At 45.5% G+C, this 19,866-nt stretch overlaps 1 protein-coding gene across 1 annotated transcript in view; it reads left to right on the forward strand.

Annotated features, from left to right (window-relative positions):
• Prpf6 (pre-mRNA processing factor 6) overlaps positions 1-19,866 on the forward strand; it is a 47,408-nt gene that overhangs the window by 8,162 nt on the left and 19,380 nt on the right. The window contains exons 7-11 of the mRNA XM_046433499.2: positions 1,971-2,065; positions 2,483-2,639; positions 4,082-4,244; positions 15,102-15,220; positions 16,377-16,595. Coding sequence (XP_046289455.1) covers positions 1,971-2,065; positions 2,483-2,639; positions 4,082-4,244; positions 15,102-15,220; positions 16,377-16,595 — 753 coding nt within the window. The remainder of the gene's footprint in view (positions 1-1,970; positions 2,066-2,482; positions 2,640-4,081; positions 4,245-15,101; positions 15,221-16,376; positions 16,596-19,866) is intronic.

The raw sequence follows: 19,866 nt of genomic DNA on the forward strand, positions 1-19,866 counted from the left end.
CTTTTCTTTTTATTTAAAAATTAAATGTTTTCTTTCTGTATTTCACTAAATTGCCACCCAGCTCTAAAGTGAATGGGCACTCCACTCTAGAGACTACTGGGTGCTGGACCTAGTGCAGTAGGGAACCCTTTCTGGTTCTGAAACACACATTAAAAACCCCGAAGGGAAATGTTTCAGATTTGTTTATGGTGAAATTCAGAATTTTTGCATAATGGAAAACACTGTAAAGTCAACAAAAGACCCAGTAAACTAGGAGAAATAATCATGCATATGAAAACCAGTTTCAGGGGCTGAGGCTGTAGCTCAGCGGTAAAGTGCTTACCTCACATGTGTGAGGCACTGGGTTTGATTCTCAGCACCACATAAAAAAATAAAGATAGTTTGTGTGTTCATCTTCAACTCAATAAATACTTTAAAAACATAAAAGATTTAAAAAAAAAAAAAGAAAACCATTTGCAGTTGGGTACAGTGGCATAGGCCTGTGATCCAATGGCTTGGGAGGCTGAGGCAGGAGGAATCACAACTTCAAAGCTAGCTTCTGCAACTTAGCAAGACCCTAAGCAACTTAGTGAGACCCTGTCTCTAAAAATATACAAAGGGTTGGAGATGTGGCTCAGTGGTTGAGTGCCCTTGGGTTCAATCCTTGGTACCAATAAAAAAAAAAAAAAAAACAGTTTCAGAGTGATGTGTATAATCTTCCATTTGTGTTTGGAGAATCACGTGTGAATATTTCACAAACTTCAAAAAAAATTCCAAGCTAGGTAGGTGGTTCATACGTGTAATCCCAGCAGCTCAGGAGAATCCCAGTGACCTCTGTAGACTGAGACAGGAGGATTGTGAGTTTAAGGCCAGCCTTAGCAACTTAGTGAGACCCTAAGCAACTTAGCAAGACCCCATCTCAAATTAAAAAATTAAAAGCTCAGGGCCTGGGGATGTGGCTCAAGCGGTAACGCGCTCGCCTGGCATGCGTGTGGCCCGGGTTCGATCCTCAGCACCACATACAAACAAAGATGTTGTGTCCGCCGAAAACTAAAAAATAAATATTAAAAAAAATTCTCTCACTCTCTCTTAAAAAAAAAAAAAAAAAAGAGAGAGAAATACCTACATTGTTGTGGGCTTCCCTTAAAAAAAAAAAAATTAAAAGCGGGTACTAAAACCCAAACCGAACCTTGCAATCACCAATCTTTTTTGATTTCTGGGTTTCTCTCCTTATTGGTTCTTTTTTTTTTTTTTTGGTACTGGGAATTAAACTCAGGGGCACTCAACCACTGAGCCACATCCCCAACCTATTTTGTATTTTATTTAGAGACAGGGTTTCACTGAATTACTTAGCGCCTCACTTTTGCTGAGGCTGACTTTGAACTTGTGATCCTCCTATATCAGTCTCCCTAGCCTCTGGGATTACAGGTGTGTGCCACTGCTCCCAGCCATTCTTTTTTTTTGAGATAAATATCCCAGGGTTTTTTTTTTTTTTTTTTTTAAATATCTTTATTTATTTATTTTTTTTAAAGAGAGAGAGAGAGAAAGAATTTTAATTTTTTTTTTTTTTTTTCAGTTTTCAGCAGATACAACATCTTTCTTTGTATGTGGTGCTGAGGATCGTACCCGGGCCGCACGCATGCCAGGCGAGCGCAATCGTGCTACCGCTTGAGCCACATCCCCAGCCCCTTAATATCTTTATTTTTATGTGGTGCTAAGGGTGGAACCCAGGGCCTCATACCTGCGAGGCAAGCGCTCTACCACTGAGCTACAGCCCCAGCCTTACTCCTAGCCATTTTTAATGTGTCTTTTCCATGTAGAAAAAATTCATCATCACAAATTGTCATCTGAATCAATGTTATTTTCCTCTTTTCATGACTCCCCACTGGGTCAGGGCTCTTGGTAGGACTTGTTCCAGGGGCCCTATGAGCATTTGTTCTGCATGGGCCTGGTTGCGTCCAGCTGATTTTTTTGCTTGTCCTGTGTTGCAGGTGTCTGATTCAGTGAGTGGACAGACTGTTGTGGACCCTAAAGGCTATCTGACGGATCTCAACTCCATGATCCCCACCCATGGCGGGGATATCAAGTGAGTGATGTGCAGAGTTGGTCATTTGGGATGGGAACTCCTGTTGCTTAGAATGTTTTAAGGTTTGTTTTTTGGGTTTTTTTTGACAATATGCAGTCAAAATATGGGATAGATGTTCTAAGAAATGACATAGTTTGGTTTTCCTTTTAAAGTATATATTTTCCATTTGAGTGGGTGTGGTAAGTGTTTTACACATATCATTCAAAGTCAGTGCCTTGGCTGAGCTAGAAAGTGGTTTTTGATGTTCAGAATTATCTGCATGGACGTTAAACAGGCTTGGAGTAGTGCTGTCGGGAATTTTGGTTGGCTTGCATTGCTGAGTCGATTGCTTAGTACATTGTGACATAGACACTTTCTTCCTGGTCTTGGGTGCTCCCCTGGCAGTGTGGCTCAGTACTGCATTTTTGCTCTCAACAGTGACATCAAGAAGGCACGACTGCTCCTCAAGTCTGTTCGGGAGACGAACCCTCATCACCCGCCAGCCTGGATTGCGTCAGCCCGCCTGGAGGAAGTGACTGGGAAGCTACAAGTCGCTCGGAACCTCATCATGAAGGGAACAGAGATGTGCCCCAAGGTGAAGCCCATTGTAGGGTATTTTCCTGGACAGCGTCAAGATTGCTACCCCTGAGGGACTGTGTATGTGTCTATACCATGCAGGATACCTATAGGAGTAGACTGAAGCTAGCAAGTCCTTTTCCTTAAGTACAGAGGGTAAGGCAGCTTAGGGGAGGGTGTTGGCTTCTCTGGTTTCCACATGGAGTGAAGCTGATCCCCTTTCCCTTTAATGGCAGGTAAGAGTGAAACTGGGTAGTTTGTTGTGCCACATGATGTAAAAAACCTAAGGACAGGGGCTGGGGATGTGGCTCAAGTGGTAGCGCACTCGCCTGGCATGCGTGCGGGCCCGGGTTCGATCCTCAGCACCACATACAAACAAAGATGTTGTGTCCACCAAAAACTAAAATAAATAAATAAATATTTAAAAAAAAAAAAAAAAAAAAAACAAAAAAAAACCTAAGGACGATGCTAACACTTAGGAGAATATTAGAGTATGCTAGTGCTTTTTTTTGGTACTGGTGATTGAACTCGGCCACTTGAACACTGAGCCACATCCCCAGGCCTATAATATATTTGTTTTAGAGACAGGGTCTCAGTGAGTTGCTTGTGCCTTGCTTTTGCTGAGACTGGCTTTGAACTCGTGATCCTTCTGCCTCAGCTTCCTGAGCTGCTGGTATTACAGGCTTGCTCCACCACGTGTCTAGCTTGGGTTTTTTTTTTTTTTTTCCCCCTGGTTCTGTGATTGAACGCAGGGACACTTGACCACTGAGCCACATCCCCAGACTTTTTTGTATTTTGTTTAGAGACAGGGTCTCCCTGAGTTGCTTAGGGCCTCAATAAGTTGCTGAGGCTGGCTTTGAAATTGTATTCCTCCTACCTCAGCCTCCCGAGTTGCTGGGATTACAGGTGGACTCCTGGACAGTGCTTGCATTTTTGAAGGTGGAATGACCAGACAAGCTTAAAAAGTTTTGTGAAAGGGGTTTGGGTTGTGGCTCAGGGTTAGAGCGCTTGCCTAGCATGCTTGAGGCACTGAGTCTGATCCTCAACACCACATAAATGCAAAATAAAGATATTGTGTCTACTTAAAACTAAAAAAAAAAAAAAAAAAGGTTTCATGAAGCCCTATTGAGTGCCATGTACTTTATTGTGCAGACTGATAGTGAAAAAGGATCCAAGGGGACTTACCCAAGAATCAGGCACAAATTTCCGTCAGATACAGTCTCTGCTTTGTGGGGTAACCCTGCAGAATGTAATTATACTCTTTTTGAGAAGTGTGGTTGCACATGTCTTTCGTTAGACATGTGGCAGCCGTGTTTCTACGCCTTGGTGTTGCAGGGAGAGTCCTGGTGTAGGTGAGTGTGGCTAAGCTGACTGATCGAATATGTGCCCGAGTACCTACTGCTCCACTGTGGCTCCCAGTCTGCACATGCCTCACTGCTTTTTTTCTTTTTCCTGCCCCAGAGTGAAGATGTCTGGCTAGAAGCAGCCAGGTTGCAGCCGGGGGACACGGCCAAGGCTGTGGTGGCCCAAGCTGTCCGCCATCTCCCACAGTCTGTCAGGATCTACATCAGAGCTGCAGAGCTGGAAACAGACATTCGAGCAAAGAAGCGGGTTCTTCGGAAAGGTGAGCCTCCCTTGGGTAAGGGCAAAGCCTCCCTTAGAGGGCCCTCTGGTCTCTGCGTCCCTACAAGACGTATAGCTTCCATAGTCAGTGTCCCTACTTGCCCTCCATGGTCCCTGTGCCCTGTAGGAGGTGTCCCCATGGTCTGTCCTCTACAAGAGGTATCCCTGTGGTTTTCATCCCAAGGTGGAGCTGTGCTTTCTTGACTCCTGGTACTCTGCTCCTTGGCCCAGGATGTTTAGTGTAGTTTTACTTTTATCTTTTTTGGCTAAGGTTTATGCTGAGAGTAAGGAGCTGCTGATATTTGCCAAGCTTTTTCCTAGCTGGATTGCCTCTGCTCTTGGACACTCCATAGGAGAGGGATACCAAGGTGTGAAGTGCCCACCGTGACGGAGGCTTGGTTGGAACGCTTGGTTTCCTCCAGCACATAAGCTGGCCAGTCTGTCCTCCAGATACTCTTCATCTTCCAGATGAGGACACTGTGTTCCAGACCCCCTCGGGGGCTCTGGAGGCTGGATGGGGTGCCTGTGGGAAGGACTGTGCTGTGCTAGGGTGAGGAGTGCCTGTGGGTAGGATGTAGCTTGGTGTAAGTCTGAGCTGACTGCGTGGTCTACCCGAGTTTGCAGTTATGGCGCTCCTTCCTGTGTGGATCAGGCTGTGCCTCAGGCTCCTGGAAGGTGGCCTTTGTTGGCAGCTTATATGATGCTCATCACTGGGAATTCATGAAAGGAGCATTCTTGCTCCCTCTACCAAGGCTTCTCCTACCACCACATTTTTTTTTTTTTTTTTTTTTTGTACCAGGGATTGAACTCGGGAGCACTTAACAACTGAGTCACATCCCCAGCCTTGTTTTGTATTTTATTTAGAGACAGGGTCTCTCTGAGTTGCTTAGTGCTTCACTGCATACTTTTTTATTGATGCATTATTGTTGTACATCGTGATGAGACTTGTTACATTTTTGAACATGCATACCATATAACAATATAATTTGGCCAATTTCACTCCGAGTACTTGCCCCCTTCCCCTTGGTCCCTTTCCTCTGCTGATCTGCTTTTGATTTTCATGAGATCTGCCCCCAACTTCTTTTTCTTTTTTCTTTCTAGTTTCTATGTGAGAGAAAGCATAGGACCCTTGACCTTCTGAGTTTGACTTCTTTTGCTTAACATAATGGTCTCTAGTCCTAAACATTTTCCCGCAAATGGCATAATTTTGTTTTTCTTTATGGCTGAATAAAATTCCACTGTGTATATGCTACATTTTCTTTATTTATTCAGCCAGTGATAGACACCTAGGCTGGTTCCATATTTTGGCTATTGTGAATTGTTCTGCTACAAACATGGGTATGCATGTTTCACTGTAGTAAGATGACTTTAATTCTTCAGGGTAAATACTGAGGAGTGGGTCATATTATGGTTCCATGCCTACTCTTTTGAGGAACCTCCATATTGATTTAATAGTAGTTGTACTAGTTTACAATCTCACCAGTGGTGTAAAAGTGTCCCTTTTTCTCCAGATCTTCTCCAGCATTTATTATTGTTTGTATTTTTTTTTTTTTTTGCTTAATATTTGTTTTTTTTTTTTTTTTGGTACTGGGGATTGAACCCCAGGAGTGCTTAACCACTGGGCCACATCTTCAGCCCCTTTAAAAAAATTTTATTTTTAGTTGTTAGATGGACACAATACCTCTATTTTATTTATTTATATGTGGTGCTGAGGATCAAACCCGGTGCTCACACATGTTAGGTGAGCACTCTACCGCTGAGCCATAACCTCAGTCCTCCCCAGCCCCTTTTTATATTTTATTTTGAGACAAGGTCTAGCTGAGTTGCTCAGTGCCTCACTAAGTTGCTGAAGCTGTCTTTGAACTCACAGTCTTCCTACCTCAGCCTCCTGAGTCGCTGGGATTACAGGCATGTGCTACCATGCCTGGCTTATTATTTGCATTCTTTTTTTTTTTTTTTTTGTGGCGCTGGGGATTGAACCCAGGGCCTTGTGCAAGCACTCTGCCAACTGAGCTACATCCCCAGCCCCTTATTATTTGTATTCTTGACGGCTGCCATTCTGCCTCATGTGAGATGAAATCTCAGGGTAGTTTTGATTTGCATTTCCCTAATTACTAATGATGTTGAACATTTTTTCATGTATTTTTTTGCCATTTATATTTCTTTTGAGAAATGTCCATTTAATTCATTTCCCTATTAATTGGATTATTTGATTTTTTATATAAATTTTTGAGTTCTTCATATATTCTAGATGTTAATCTTCTGTCAGAACAGTAATAAGCAAAGATTTTATCCAATCTGTATGTTCTCTGTTAATATTCCTAATTATTTTCTTTGCTGTGCAGAAGCTTTTTAATTTGATGCCATTCCATTTATTAACTCCTGGCATTATTTCCTGAGCTTTAGGGGTCTTATTAAGAAAGTTATTATACTTGTGTGTTGGGAGTGTTGACCCTACATTTTCTTGTAAGAGTTGCATAGTTTCTGGTCTAGTTCCAAGGTCTTTGATCCATTTTGGGTTGGTTTTGTGCGTGGTGAGTGAAAAGGACTCAGTTTCATTCTTCTACATGTGGATAACCAGTTTTCCCAGCACCACTGGTTATAAAGACTATCTTTTCTCCAGTGTATGTCTTTGGCACCTTTATCAAGGATCAGATGACTATCTGTGGGTTTGTCTGTGTCTTCTCTTCTGTACCTCTCCTCTACATGTCTGTTTTTATGCCAGAACCATGCAGTTTTTGTTTCAGTAGCTCTGTAGTATAATTTGATGTCAGGTGTTGTGATGCCTCCAGCTTTGCTTTTTTGGCTTGAATTTGCTTTGGCTGCCTCCACCAGACCTTATAGTCCATGCCTACCTGCCTGTCTTCTTTCTTTCTTCCTTTCTGTACTAGGGATGGAACTCAGGGCCTAATATATGCTAGGTAAGTGTTCTGCCATTGAGCTACATCCCCAATTCTTTTTATTTTGAAGCAGGGTCATACTAAGTTGTCCAGGCTGGCCTCAAACTTGCCATCTTCCTGCCTCAACCTTTTGAGTAACGTGGATTGCAGGCGTGTGCCACCGTGCTGCACCGTGCTGTGTAGGTGTCTTGTTCTGCCTGTATTTAGTCTAGGTGCAGTTGAGTCTGTCTTGCTCTCCATTTTCAGATGTGAATTTGAAGGAGAATCAGAGATGTCTTAGGACTGTGTGCTGATAGGTCTGTGCAGGCAAGGGCTTTTGGGTGGGACATCCCTTATCTAACATGTGTAGTCTTCGCCCTCTTACTGTCTGCTGTATGTGTTTTCTATATCCTAGTTCTCCCTGAGTATGTGACTTGTGCATTCCAGCATGTTTCCTGTTGGGTCTCATGGTCTATTTTCTTGTGTGTAATGCTTAGAGCCTGTCTTAAAATAAGGCCAAGAGCAAAAAGTTAACACTGTCTTCAACTTCTTGTCTATTTCAGCCAGGAAAATAGTTCTTTGATGAAAAGTACATTAAGTGCTGGATAATTAGTGTTATTTATTTAGGAAAACTCTTACTGAATATCCCCTTCCAGTCTGATGAGGGTCACAGATGTGTTTTTAGTCACTCCCTGTTCACCACCAGATTACCTGGATGATGCCATCCCATTTCTGGTTGGCTTCAGATCTAAAAGGGGAGTGTGTTCATGGAGATGAGACCTGAGGAGGAGTGTTGGGGATTGTGGAGGGATTGCCTTTCTAGGGTCCTCTTGGGCCTTGCAGGGAGGGGCCTTCTGGCTCTGCTCACTTAGACAGTTGCTGCACCAGAGTGAAGGAGCTTCAGATCACCAGGTTTGCCGTTGCTGCTTCTCCCTGGTCCTGGTCCTGGCTGGCCCCTTCTCCTGGAGAGTTTCTGAAAACAGCATACTTCATCTGAGGTAACTACAGCAGAGCCCAGAGCTGCTGCACTGAATTGTTGGTGAGCTTTTAAGACAGGTACCACTAACGAGCTCGGCAGTGAAAGGGAGGTGACTGCCCCTGCACTAGTGCTTTAGGACCGTAGTCTTTTATTTGGAGAACAACAGTTTTAGTTTCTGGTCTGAGACAAGAGGATGCTGAATAACTTTGGGCATGTGGGTGACTTCCAAGTTTAGTGTCTTCCATCTGGGAAAAGAGGGTTGTCAGAATCAGAAGAGGTGTTGTGGCCTGTGAGTCCTTTGGTCAAGTGGGTGTCCAGTGAGCACAGTGCCCTGGAGGGGTCAGACCATTAGTTGTCTTCCTTTAGCTCCCTAAGACAAGTCCAGCCCTGGTGTGTGGGAATCACTGTCACAGCCAGTTAATGTGGTGATGGAAGTGAGACCACAGGCTCAGGTCTGCAAAGCAGGCAGCCTCTGGTGGCTTCACTGATGTGGCCTGAGAGCACAGGAATAGCACAGCCCTCAGTACACTGGGTGTCCTCCCTTAGGGTCAGATGGCCATGGGATGGGAGGTTCCGTTGGCCACTGTGTGGTCATATCTTTTTTAAAAAATATTTATTTTTTAGTTGTAGTTAGACACAATACCTTTATTTTGTTTATTTATTTTTATGTGGTGCTGAGGATTGAACCCAGGGCCTTGCACATGCTAGGCAAGCTCTCTTACCACTGAGCCACAACCCCAGCCCATGTGGTCATATCTTCATATTCAGAATGCTTTTCCATTTCTGGCCCACTCGTGGTGTGTGGCTTCATCACCTGGGCCGACTGCACTCAGTGTTTCACATGCTGCTGCTGCGTCAGGCTTCTGTGGGGTAGTCTTAGCTTGTGGAGGTATTTAGCCTAGGAGCCCTGTGAAGAACTGAGTTGTTCAGCGGGGATTGGTCTTAGCAGCTCCTGTGGATTGCTCTTGAACCCCTGATGAAAGGTGCTGGTTTTCCCAGAGGTTGGAGACATGGGGTCTTGGGATTGTCACACCTCCTCTAGGTGAAGTTAGGGACTCCACAGTTCAGTCCCACCAGGATGCCCTGTTCTTGAACGTGGAATGGTGAAGTCTGGAGTCAGGAGTGGTGACACTTGTGTGTACGTCCAATGACTTTGGAGGCTGAGGCAGGAGGATGGTAAGTGTGAGGCTAGCCTGGGTAACTTAGACACTGTGTCATAGTAAAAAGAGCTGGTGGTGTAACTTAGTAGTAGAGCATCCCCGGCCCAGTCTCCAGCATCCCCTCCCACCCACACACAGGGAGAGGTAGTTAGTGTATAGGCAGCCTTCCCTTGTGTGGAGAATCCTTTTATGCCGCCTGCTGGAGGTAGGACTTCCTTCTTCTTCCGTTCCGCTGTGCCTGGCTGAGTGCTGTGCCTACAGAGGGACCCAGACTTTGCCTCCAGCAAGTCTGCATCTGAGCTGGTTTTGCCTGTTCTGGCCACTGTAGTCCTGTTAACTTTTTTTGAGGGGGTGGGTGGGTACAAGGGATTGAACTCGGGGGCACCTGACCACTGAATCATATCCCCAGCCCTCTTTTGTATTTTATTCGAGACAGGGTCTCACTGAATTGTTTAGCGCCTCACTAAATTGCTGAGGCTGGCTTTGAACTCACTATCTTCCTGCCTGTGCCTCCTGAGCTGCTGGGATTATAGGGGTGCGCCACCGCACCCAGCCCTCTCATTAACTTTTATACCTAGAAATACTAAACCGAGACTCAGGACCTTCTAGACCTTAGACATGATCTCCCAGTGAATCGTGGCATCTTGGTTTCCCCCTGGGAATCAAGGATGGTGTATGAAGAAACCAGAGAGACGGTGGAGCTGTGGCCATGTGCCTGGTTAGCACCTCCTGCCTTGGGATGAGGCTTCTGACAGCTGGTGCACAGGGTGGAAGTGGGATTCAGGGCCTCGGGACCTGTGCAGGCAGCACTGTGCCTTTGAGACTGGTGTTCTGCTATGTGGCTGGCATCTGTGCACAGGCATACACTGCATCTGATAGTGTTGGGGCCTGGCTTTGGGGAGTTTTTCTTAGTGTTCCTGCTGTTCAGGAGGATTGGCTGCCACCCTAAATAGGAGACTGTGCCCTACAGGAATCAGTCAGGGTTGTTTGGTGCCAGTGTACCATGCAGAATCCTATAAACCTCAGGGCTTTTTCTTTCTTAGTTCCCAAAGCTGCAAGTATGGGCCAAGGGAGGCAGATGATTGAGCAGCCCCAGTTATGGGCAGTGTCATTCTGTGGCTTAGGCAGCTTAACAGTGCTGTACCTGCCTTTGGTCCACTCCTGTCTCTTTCTTTCCATTTTATCTGATGAGGCCACTGCCACATCCACCCAGCCTTGAGGCTTGGTCTACAGGTAACACTGAGTTCATGGTGAGGGTGTTTTCTGGTCACCTCATGCCCCTTAATCATATGCTTGCTGCTCACCAGGGCTGCTTCCTTCAGCAGGACAACAGGCGTTTGCGGGAGGGCAAGGCTTTCTTCCCCTGGAAGAGTGCTTAGGCTCTCCTGTTAGCCTTCCCAGAGGCTAGCATAGTCAAGTGCTGTTGGGTCTCTGGGGTTGGAAGATCGTGTGCCTGCTGAGCTGTCTGTTGCTTTAGGCCCACCACACCAAGAGCCTGGGTGATGGGGAACTAGGTAGAAGGTTACTCTGAGATGGCCCAGTGCAGGGCTAGGGCCTGGGGCCTGAATGTCATCTTCCATGTCCATAATAGGTGCTGTGAAAGAAGCAGCTGAGTTTCATCATATAAGAGGTGTTTCAGTGTATCCCAGACCACAGGACCCTGCAAAATTCCCCTTGGAGTGGGTCCTTGGGGTTTGTGGGGTATGTTGCTCTGCTACCTCCAGGGCCTGTACATCTCAGGTGCATGCTGCTGCTTGCTTGTTGGGTCTAGTCAGCATGGCAAAGTCCACACAGGAACTGGTGTGTGTGCTGTGGAGCAGACTGGTCTGCTTGGCTGTGTGGGCCTCACAGGTACTTACAGGGGCAAAACTCTGGCTCCTTAGACTTGGGAGAGCACCTGTTGCCGCTAGTGAGTGGGCTCAGAGTGGGTTCTCTGGCTTTGTCCAGTTCTCCAGATGGCGCCAATGTCATGTGAGAAGGTTTGTGGGTCTGCGTATTCTGCAATATTAAATTTATGTCTGTTTTCAGCAAGGAGGGCCCATGAGTTTACAGGAAAGAAGATACTCTCAGGGCGTCCTTGGAAGCATTCTGGTTTCCGAAGTCCTGAGCTGTATTCTGTCTGGGCTGACGGGGGCTCAGATTTCCGCCTTGAGGTGGAGCTCTGTTTCTGCTCTAGCCTCTGGGCTTTTGGGGAACAGTGTCTGAAGAGAGGGTCCTGCTACCTGCAACAGACTGGAGGCTCCTAGAAGGCTCCGTTCCCCTCCCTGGTGTTGCTCAGTTCCTTCTCGAAGCTGAGTCCCGGTGGGTGGAGCTGCAGAGTGCCCTGTGTGCTTACAGTCAATGCCCAAGCTGCCCCAGCATGTGCACAGCCTCCCGGGGGTTCTATTGTCTGTGATATCGGTTTGCTCATCACAACCTGCCCAGGCAGTCCTTTCTCATGGAGGATGGTGGTTGCCTTCTCTGTATGCAGGGTTTTTTTTTTTTTTTTGCTTTTTTTAAAATAGTGCTGGGGAGTCTAACTCAGGGCTTTGTATATACTTGATAAGTGCGCTATCACTGAGCTGCATCCCCAGTCCCTGCAATTTGCTTTTTTTTTTGGTACTGGGGATTGAACTCAGGGCCACTTGACCACTGAGTCACATCCCCATCCCTATCCCTTTTTCCCTTTTCTTTCTTTTTTTTTTTTTTTTGCATTTTATTTAGAGACAGGGTCTTACTGAGTTGCTTAACCTCTTGCTTTTTTGCTGAGGCTGGCTTTGAACGCATGATTCTCTTGTCTCAGCCTCTCGAGTGGCTGGGATTACAGGCATTTGCCTGGCTGGAATTTGCTTTTTTTTTTTTTATATTAATTAATTTATTTTTAGTTGTAGTTGCATATAAAACCTTTATATGTGGTGCTGAGGATCCACCCCAGGGCCTCGCACGTGCTAGGTGAATGCTCTTCTGCTGAGCCACAAACCCAGCTCTGCAATTTGCTTTTTAATGCTGATTTCCAATGTCCAAGAAGCATGGACCTTGTGGTGTGGTCTGTGCCACCTGCTATTCTAATAAACATACACTTGGCCCTTATAGAACAAACCCTAGGTTTTAGCACGTTCCTCTAAAAAGTGAAGGCATGTTTTACAGTCAGAGTACCATGCTACTTCTGAGTCATAACAACATAACAGTAATAATTTATTGTCTCATTCAGTGTCCACAGTGCTAAAATTTTCCACATGTCAATACATGCCACAGGCACACACACACACACAGTAGGTGTGAATCAGGCCTGAGTGGCGCCTTTGAATGATGTGTCCTTTCTAGGTTGGTGTCTGGCTTTTCCTGTGGGTTCCGCTCACTTCAGCCATGAGGCTTAATGTGGATCAGTCATTTCTTGAGACTTCTTGAAATCAGGAGGTACATTTGGAGGCTCTGCAGAATTAAGCTTGATTTTCCCCCTCTGCCTTCCTTTGTAAGAAGTGTTGGAGTGCATCAGGAAACATTCAGGCCCTCTGTTCCTGTTGACAGGTGAGATGGTCCAATAGCTGAGTGTCCTTCCTGAAGCTCTTCACAGTCATTGGGCTCCTGCTTTGAGCAGCAATTGACAGGTGCCTGTGCCCATTAGGTCATGAGGGTGTGCACAGTGGTGATAGTACAGCTCTCCTACTGTTTTTTTTTTTTTGGCGGGGAAGGGGTACCCAGGATTAAACTCAGGGGCACTTGACCACTGAGCCACTTCTCCAGCCCTGTTTTGTATTTCATTTAGAGATAGGGTCTCACTGAGTTACTTAGTGCCTAGCTTTTGCTGAGGCTGGCTTTGAATTCACCATCCTCCTTCCTCAGGCTCCCGAGCCTCTGGGATTATAGGCGTGGGCCACCATGCCTGGCTCTCCTTCTGGTTTTGATTGTATTTTTAGAAGTATTCCAAAGAGAACTTCTATCAGTATTGTTTACTCTGAGTTTATTCAAGAAAGAATAGGTGCTGAATTTGTTCTTTTTGTTTGCTAGCTTTCAGAATAACCAGTGGCTCTCCAAGATGACTGGGAAATTTGTTCATTTTCTAAAGATTTAAAATCAGGGTGTGTGTGGTGTGTGTGTGTGTGTGTGTGTGTGTGTGTGTGTGTGTGTGTGAGAGAGTTTGTTTGTTTGTTTGCTGGGAATAGAAGACAGGGCCTCATATACTAGGCAACTGCTCTGCCACCGAGCCACATCCTCAGCCATTTTATTTAATTTTGAGACAGGTTCTCACAACTTGCCCAGGCTAGTCATGAACTCAAGTTCCTTCTGCTCAGCCTCCCGAGTAGCTTGGACCTTAGGACCTTAGGACCGCAGCGGTGCCTGAATAATGGTCTATTTTTTTTTTTTTTTTTTTTTAGCATTGTTGTATTTCATGGGTCTGAGTAGCACTTTAGCACTGCTCTAAGCTCCTGCACATTGCCTGTCATGTTGAGCATTTGAATAATACTGCAATTTGATAGTGTTCCCTTATCCTTGATGTCACTTTCCCTGGCTTAAGTCACCCACATGGTCAACTATGGCCCAAAAATATAAATAGAAAATTCCAGAAATAAATAGTTTATTGGTTTTGAGTTGCTTCATTAATGGTGTGACTTAATCACATGCTTTCCTGCCTGGGACAGCATTCGTTCCCCTGTCCAGCCTCCAGTGTTCCAACTGTGTATCCCGCCTACTTGTTTGCTACTTAGTTGTCATCAGGGCCTGCTGCATATTATTGCAGAGCTTACAGTTGGGTATGGTGCTATCCACAGTTTCAGGTATTCGTTGTGGTCTTAGACTGTGGCTCACAAGTGTACAGGTGTCAGCTGTGTTCTCAGTGACTTTCAGAGTATCCCATCTTTATCCTATATGTTGTTTTATTTTGCTCTTGATTTTTTTTTTCCCTCTTGTTTTAAAGTTCCATGACTTTTGTTTTAAGGGAAAATGTGATTCTAAGGTCTTTCTGAGGCTAGTTGTTTTTTGATTTTTTAACATTGTTTTTAAGAAAGTAAGGTGTGCCATCTGTGGTTCTCCCAAATGCTCCTGTGCCCTGTCAAGATGTAGGCATTGCCTCCCCCACCAGGTCTATAGACTGTCCCAGCTTACTGCCTCATCTCTAGCAGCCACTCTTCTTTATTTTTTTGATACCAGGGATTGAACCCAGGGGCACTTATCTGCTGAATCACACCCCCAGCCTTTTTAAATTATTATTTTTTTTTTAAAGAAAGAGTGAGAGAGAGGGAAAGAGAGAGAGAATTTTAATATTTATTTTTTAGTATTTGGTGGACACAACATCTTTGTCTGTATGTGGTGCTGAGGATCGAACCCGGGCCGCATGCATGCCAGGCAAGCGTGCTACCGCTTGAGCCACATCCCCAGCCCCTTAAATTATTTTATTTAGAGACAGGGTCTTGCTGAGTTGCTTAGCACCTCACTGTTGCTGAGGCTGGCTTTGAACTCGCTATCCCCCTGGCTCAGCTTCCCAAGCTGTAGGTGTGGGCCAGTGTACCCAGCGCAGCCAGCCTTCTGACACCTACCACCAGGACCAGTTCCACCTGTGCTCATCGTCATTGCAAGTGGGGCCTACTGGTGTCGCTGCCCTAGTACTGGCTAGCATGTTGTTGAGGTTCATTCTTCCTCCTGTGTCCTGACTCCTGCCAGTGTGACCAGTGCCTTTGATTACTCCCTTGCTTTCTGGGGTGCTCAGGTGCTCTATTTGTCTTGTGACCTGACTTGGCTGAGATCTGTAGCCCTTGGCTGTGACCAGGGGAGTTCAGCTTTTGCTGGAAGCAGCATGCTTCTGCATGAACCTCTTGCTTTTGTTTCCCCTTTCTGTGACCTGCTTTCGTGTTTGCCTTTCCCAGCCCTTGAGCATGTTCCAAACTCGGTTCGCTTGTGGAAAGCGGCTGTTGAACTGGAAGAGCCAGAAGATGCTAGGATCATGCTCAGCCGAGCTGTAGAGTGCTGCCCCACCAGTGTGGAGGTAAGTGTGCTGGGCTCAGGAAGACCCAAGCCTTTCAGTGTCTGTAGCAACCCACAAGGAGCAAGGTCTCACCTGGGCTCTGATTTCTGGCGTAGAAGGCAGGGTGAAACCCAGTTTCTTTGCACAGCTGCCAGGCAGGGTGGTAGGTGGCTTCAGTTAGGCATATGCTGACAGAAGTGCAGAGCAGGAGTGGGTGCATGAATTGGGGAATGGGCATGCAGAACTAAATCTTTGCTCACCCCAGACCACTACAGAAAATTGCACTGGGCACTCTTTCAGGGATATTACTTCTAATGCACCTCAGAGTTTATAGGTGGGAACTGAAGGGTGGCAGGTATGCAGAGCAGTGTGCTGTTCTGCCAGCCCCTCGTGGCTCATCTCCTCACCTCATGGCTGGTGGGGTTTCTTTAGTTGAAGCATTGCAATTCACAGCATTCTGTGCAGTGATTTTTGTCTTGGTTTTATGATATCCAGTATGTCTTTAATTATTCTAAGGGACATTGTGAAATTCTGCAATTAATCTTATTTTATTGACATAAAAATAAATAGAGCCCATACACATTTTGGGATGGAGTGATGCAGAATTAACAGATCTAGGATGAGAATTCCAGAAGGCTGAGCAGCCATCTCTCCTCCAACCCACCCTACTCACCTACTGCCCCATCATCTGATGTCAGGCTGACGTACTCTATACATTTATCCAGGGCTTAGGACCTCTGATCAAGAGTGCCATCAACTTTTCGTGTACCAGTCGCTGAGTCAGAAGCACAACCAAATGGTCAATTGATGAGAAATGTTGCTGTAAACATTTTCTGGGCTCTTGTTTAAATGGTCCTTAAAGATTTTTTTCCCCCTCAATAGTAGGGATTGGACCCAGGGTCTTGCACATGCTAGGCAAATGATCTTCCACTGAGCTGCATCCCCATCCCTTTGAAAATTTTTATTCTGAGTCAAGATCTCACCAACTTGCTCAAGCTGGTCTCCTGCCTTGGCCTCCCAGGTAGCTGAGATTGCAGGCATCTGCCAGTGTGCCCAGTTTAGTTTTGAGAAAGCAGGTGCTATGGGGTCCTTGAAGTTGGCTTATCCCAGGTCTGGGGGGTAGTGCTCCATGCTAGTGGCTGTCAGCATACTGTCCTCTTTCTGATATCCTCTCTAGCTCTGGCTTGCTCTCGCGAGGCTGGAGACTTATGAAAATGCCCGCAAGGTCTTAAACAAAGCACGGGAGAACATTCCTACAGACCGGCACATCTGGATCACAGCTGCCAAGCTTGAGGAGGCCAATGGGAACACGCAAATGGTGGAGAAGATCATCGACCGAGCCATCACCTCACTGCGGGCCAATGGTGTAGAGATCAACCGTGAGCAGTGGATTCAGGTAGGCTACCCTGTGTCCTGTGTTCACATGAAAGCAGATGTGTTCCCCAGGCTGAGGCCTCACATAGGGTAGGGGATGTTCCACTTACCTGTAGACTTGGGGCTGGAGAATCCTCTGAAGCTCATCTAGATCACCCCTAGGGCGTGGTCTTCCGTTGTCCCCTCCAAGGAGCCACAAGCAAATGAGGCTTCTGCTGTTTGGCTCTACTGAGCAGAAGTGCTTTGTAATGGCCCTGTACCCTAACTCCCCAGAGCCGTGTCCTGCCAGGAGGGCCCTTCTGTGCTGGAAAGTGCTCACACTGCTTTGTAGCCTGCCTTCTGTGCCACAGGCAAATGGCTACTCACTGGTCATCTGTAGCTGGCTGCTGCTCCAGATGCTCAAGAGTGTGCTATTCCTTTCCTCTGTGAGACTCCTGGAGAGATTGTGTCAACTCTGCCCCAATGTGTTCCTAGGTCTCATGACCCTCCTCTCACTCAGCACCTGTCCTTTGTTTCATAGGATGTTATTCGGCCATGTGGCTCCTTTCTGTGTTTGGCAGTTTTATGGGGAGAGGTATTAGGTGTTGAACCTGGACCCTTACTCTTGCTAGGCAAGCACTTTACCACTGAGCCACATCCCCAGGTCTTTTTGAGACAATTGTTAAGTTGTCCAGGCTGATCAGGAACTCATGACCCTCCTGCCTCAGCCTCCAAAGTAGATGGGACTACTGTGTGCCCCTTTCCTTGAGGCCTTGTTACTTTTTTTTTTTTATTCTAAGATGCAGGGTTGGGGTTATGGCTCAATGGTATTGTGCTTACCTAGCATGTCAAAGCCCTGGGTTCAATCCCCAGCACTGCAAAAAAAAAAAAAAGAAAGACAGACAAAGAAGAACTCAGGTGCAAGACCTCAGATTGTATGCCTTCAGCCCAGGCTCCTTTGGTCCTGCAACCTTGTTGCTGCTGTTTCTGAGACTTTTCTGTGCTTCTCTGTGTGCAGGTCTCCAGCAGGTGTAATTTTCTCCTGCCTGCATTTAATGTTTGTTTAGTGTAGGTCTGCCTACGGAAATTTTTTCTGCTTTTGTGTGTCTGGAAACAGTCTTTATTGCACCTTTGTCTTTGAAGGATATTCATGGTTGGTGTAGAAGTCAGGGTGATACCTCTTTCTCCAGTGCTTCAAGGATGCATCTCACTGTCTTCTCAGCTACACTATTCCAGTGAGCAGTGTGTTGTTGTCTTGTTTTAAATTCTGGCAGTGTTTAAGATTTTTTTCCATCTGATTTTGATTGTGACAGGCCTTAGTGTAGTGTTCTTCATGTTTCTTATGCTTGAAGTTCATCAAGCATTTCCCAGATTAAGGTATGATTAATATTGGATGAAATTCACTCTTTTACAGTGTATAAATCAAGTCAGCTGTGGTGGCACATCTCTAATCTTGTGAGAAATAGAAAGTTTGGTGGTCCATTTTCAGAATATAGCATTTAACTTTAGTTGGATCTAGTTATAACCATTTTAATTACTAGTCCTTATCTTTGTTATCCCAATTTTAAAATTAGCTAATCATGTAGATTGTACCTACCCCTGAGCTCCTCCAAGCAGCACTGTGTCGGGGATGAAAGCTGCCTACCAGGTTCCATTCACGCTCTTCTAGCAGGAGTAAATGCCTTGCCCACACACTTTCAAGTGTCTGATTTCTTTTTTTTTTGGGGGGAGGGGGTAGGAGCACCAGGGATTGAACTTAGGGGCACGTTACCACTGAGCCACATCCCTAGCCCTATTTTGTATTTTAATTTAGAGAGAAGGTCTCACTGAGTTGCTTGGCACCTTTTTTGCTGAGGCTGGCTTTGAACTCACAATCTTCCTGTCTCAGCCTCCCAAGCCACTGGGATTACAGGCGTGCACCCTATGCCCAGCACATGTCTGATTTCTTGTGACACCTTGGTATTTCTAACAATCCCAGTGACTCAGGTGACTGAGGCAGAAGGACCACAAGTTCAAGGGAAGCCTGGGGGACTTAGTAAGACCCTGTATCAAAATAAAATAAGAAAGGTGGTGGGGCTTGTAGCTTAGTGGTAGAGTACTTGCCTAGCATGAGTGATTTCCAGCACCCAAAAAAAGGGGGGTGGGGAGCACTGGGGTAGAATGCCCCTGGGTTCAATTCACAGCACCACAAAATAAATAAAGTATACTGTTGGGCAGTTTTTAGTATGTTCCTGGCTTTTCAGCCCTCACTGTAATCTTGATATTCTCCTGTTACTAGTGAGGAGATGCTGTGCCCATCAGCCAGCCATCCCTGATTCCCTGCCCTCCCTAAGCAAGCTCTTTTTTTTTCCTCTGAAGACTTGGTTTTCTACCTTTTCCCTTTCTACTTTCCTCTCTCTGGAAATTAGAGGTAAATGGAGTATACAGTGTATGGTCTTCTGAAACTTGGCTTTCACTTGGTATGGGACTTCCATGTTGTACTATAGATGTACTGAAATCGTTTACCTTTTATCTTATTATTATTTTTATTTTTTATAACCAAAGATTGAACCCAGAAGTGCTTAACCACTGAGCTACATCCCCAGCCCTTTATTTTTTGCTTAGAGACAGGTTCTCGTTAAGTTGCTTAGTGTCTTACTAAGTTGCTGAGGCTGGCTTTGAACTTGTGATTCTCCTACCTCGGCCTCCTAAGCTACTGGGATTACAGGCATGTGCCACTGCACCCAGCTCTTTCACCTTTAAAATTTTTACCTTTTTAAATTGGATTTTTTCAGTTGTTACTGTTGTCTGCTGTTTTATTACTATGTTGTATCGAGTGGTTTTTTTTTTTTTTTTTTTGAGGGTGGGTATCAGGGATTGAATTCAGGGACACTTGACTACTGAACCACATCCCCAGCCTTATTTTGTATTTTATTTAGAGACAGGGTCTCACTGAGTTGCTTGGCATCTCACTTTTGCTGAGGCTGCCTTTGAACTCACAATCTTCCTGTTTCAGGCTCCCAAGCCGCTTGGATTACAGGTGTGCACCATCGTGGTGCTGGGGATTGAACCCAGGGCCTTGTGAATGCTAGGCAAGTGCTTACCACTGAGCCACATTGAAGCCCTAAGTTCTTTATGTATATTCTGGATATAAATCCCTTATCAGATAGATGATATACAAATGCTTTCTCACATTCTGTGTGTTGTCTTTTCACTTTCTTGACTATATTGCATATAGCATAAATGTTTTTAATTTTGCTTGTTAAAATTATACATCAAATTGATCTTCTTTTTGTGATCATGCTTCAGGTGTCATATCAGAATTTTACCCTGAC

This window comes from Marmota monax, unplaced genomic scaffold (assembly GCF_021218885.2).
Source record: "Marmota monax isolate L192 unplaced genomic scaffold, Marmota_monax_Labrador192_F-V1.1 WCK01_AAM20220418_F8-fsc00014, whole genome shotgun sequence".
NCBI lineage: Eukaryota > Metazoa > Chordata > Mammalia > Rodentia > Sciuridae > Marmota > Marmota monax.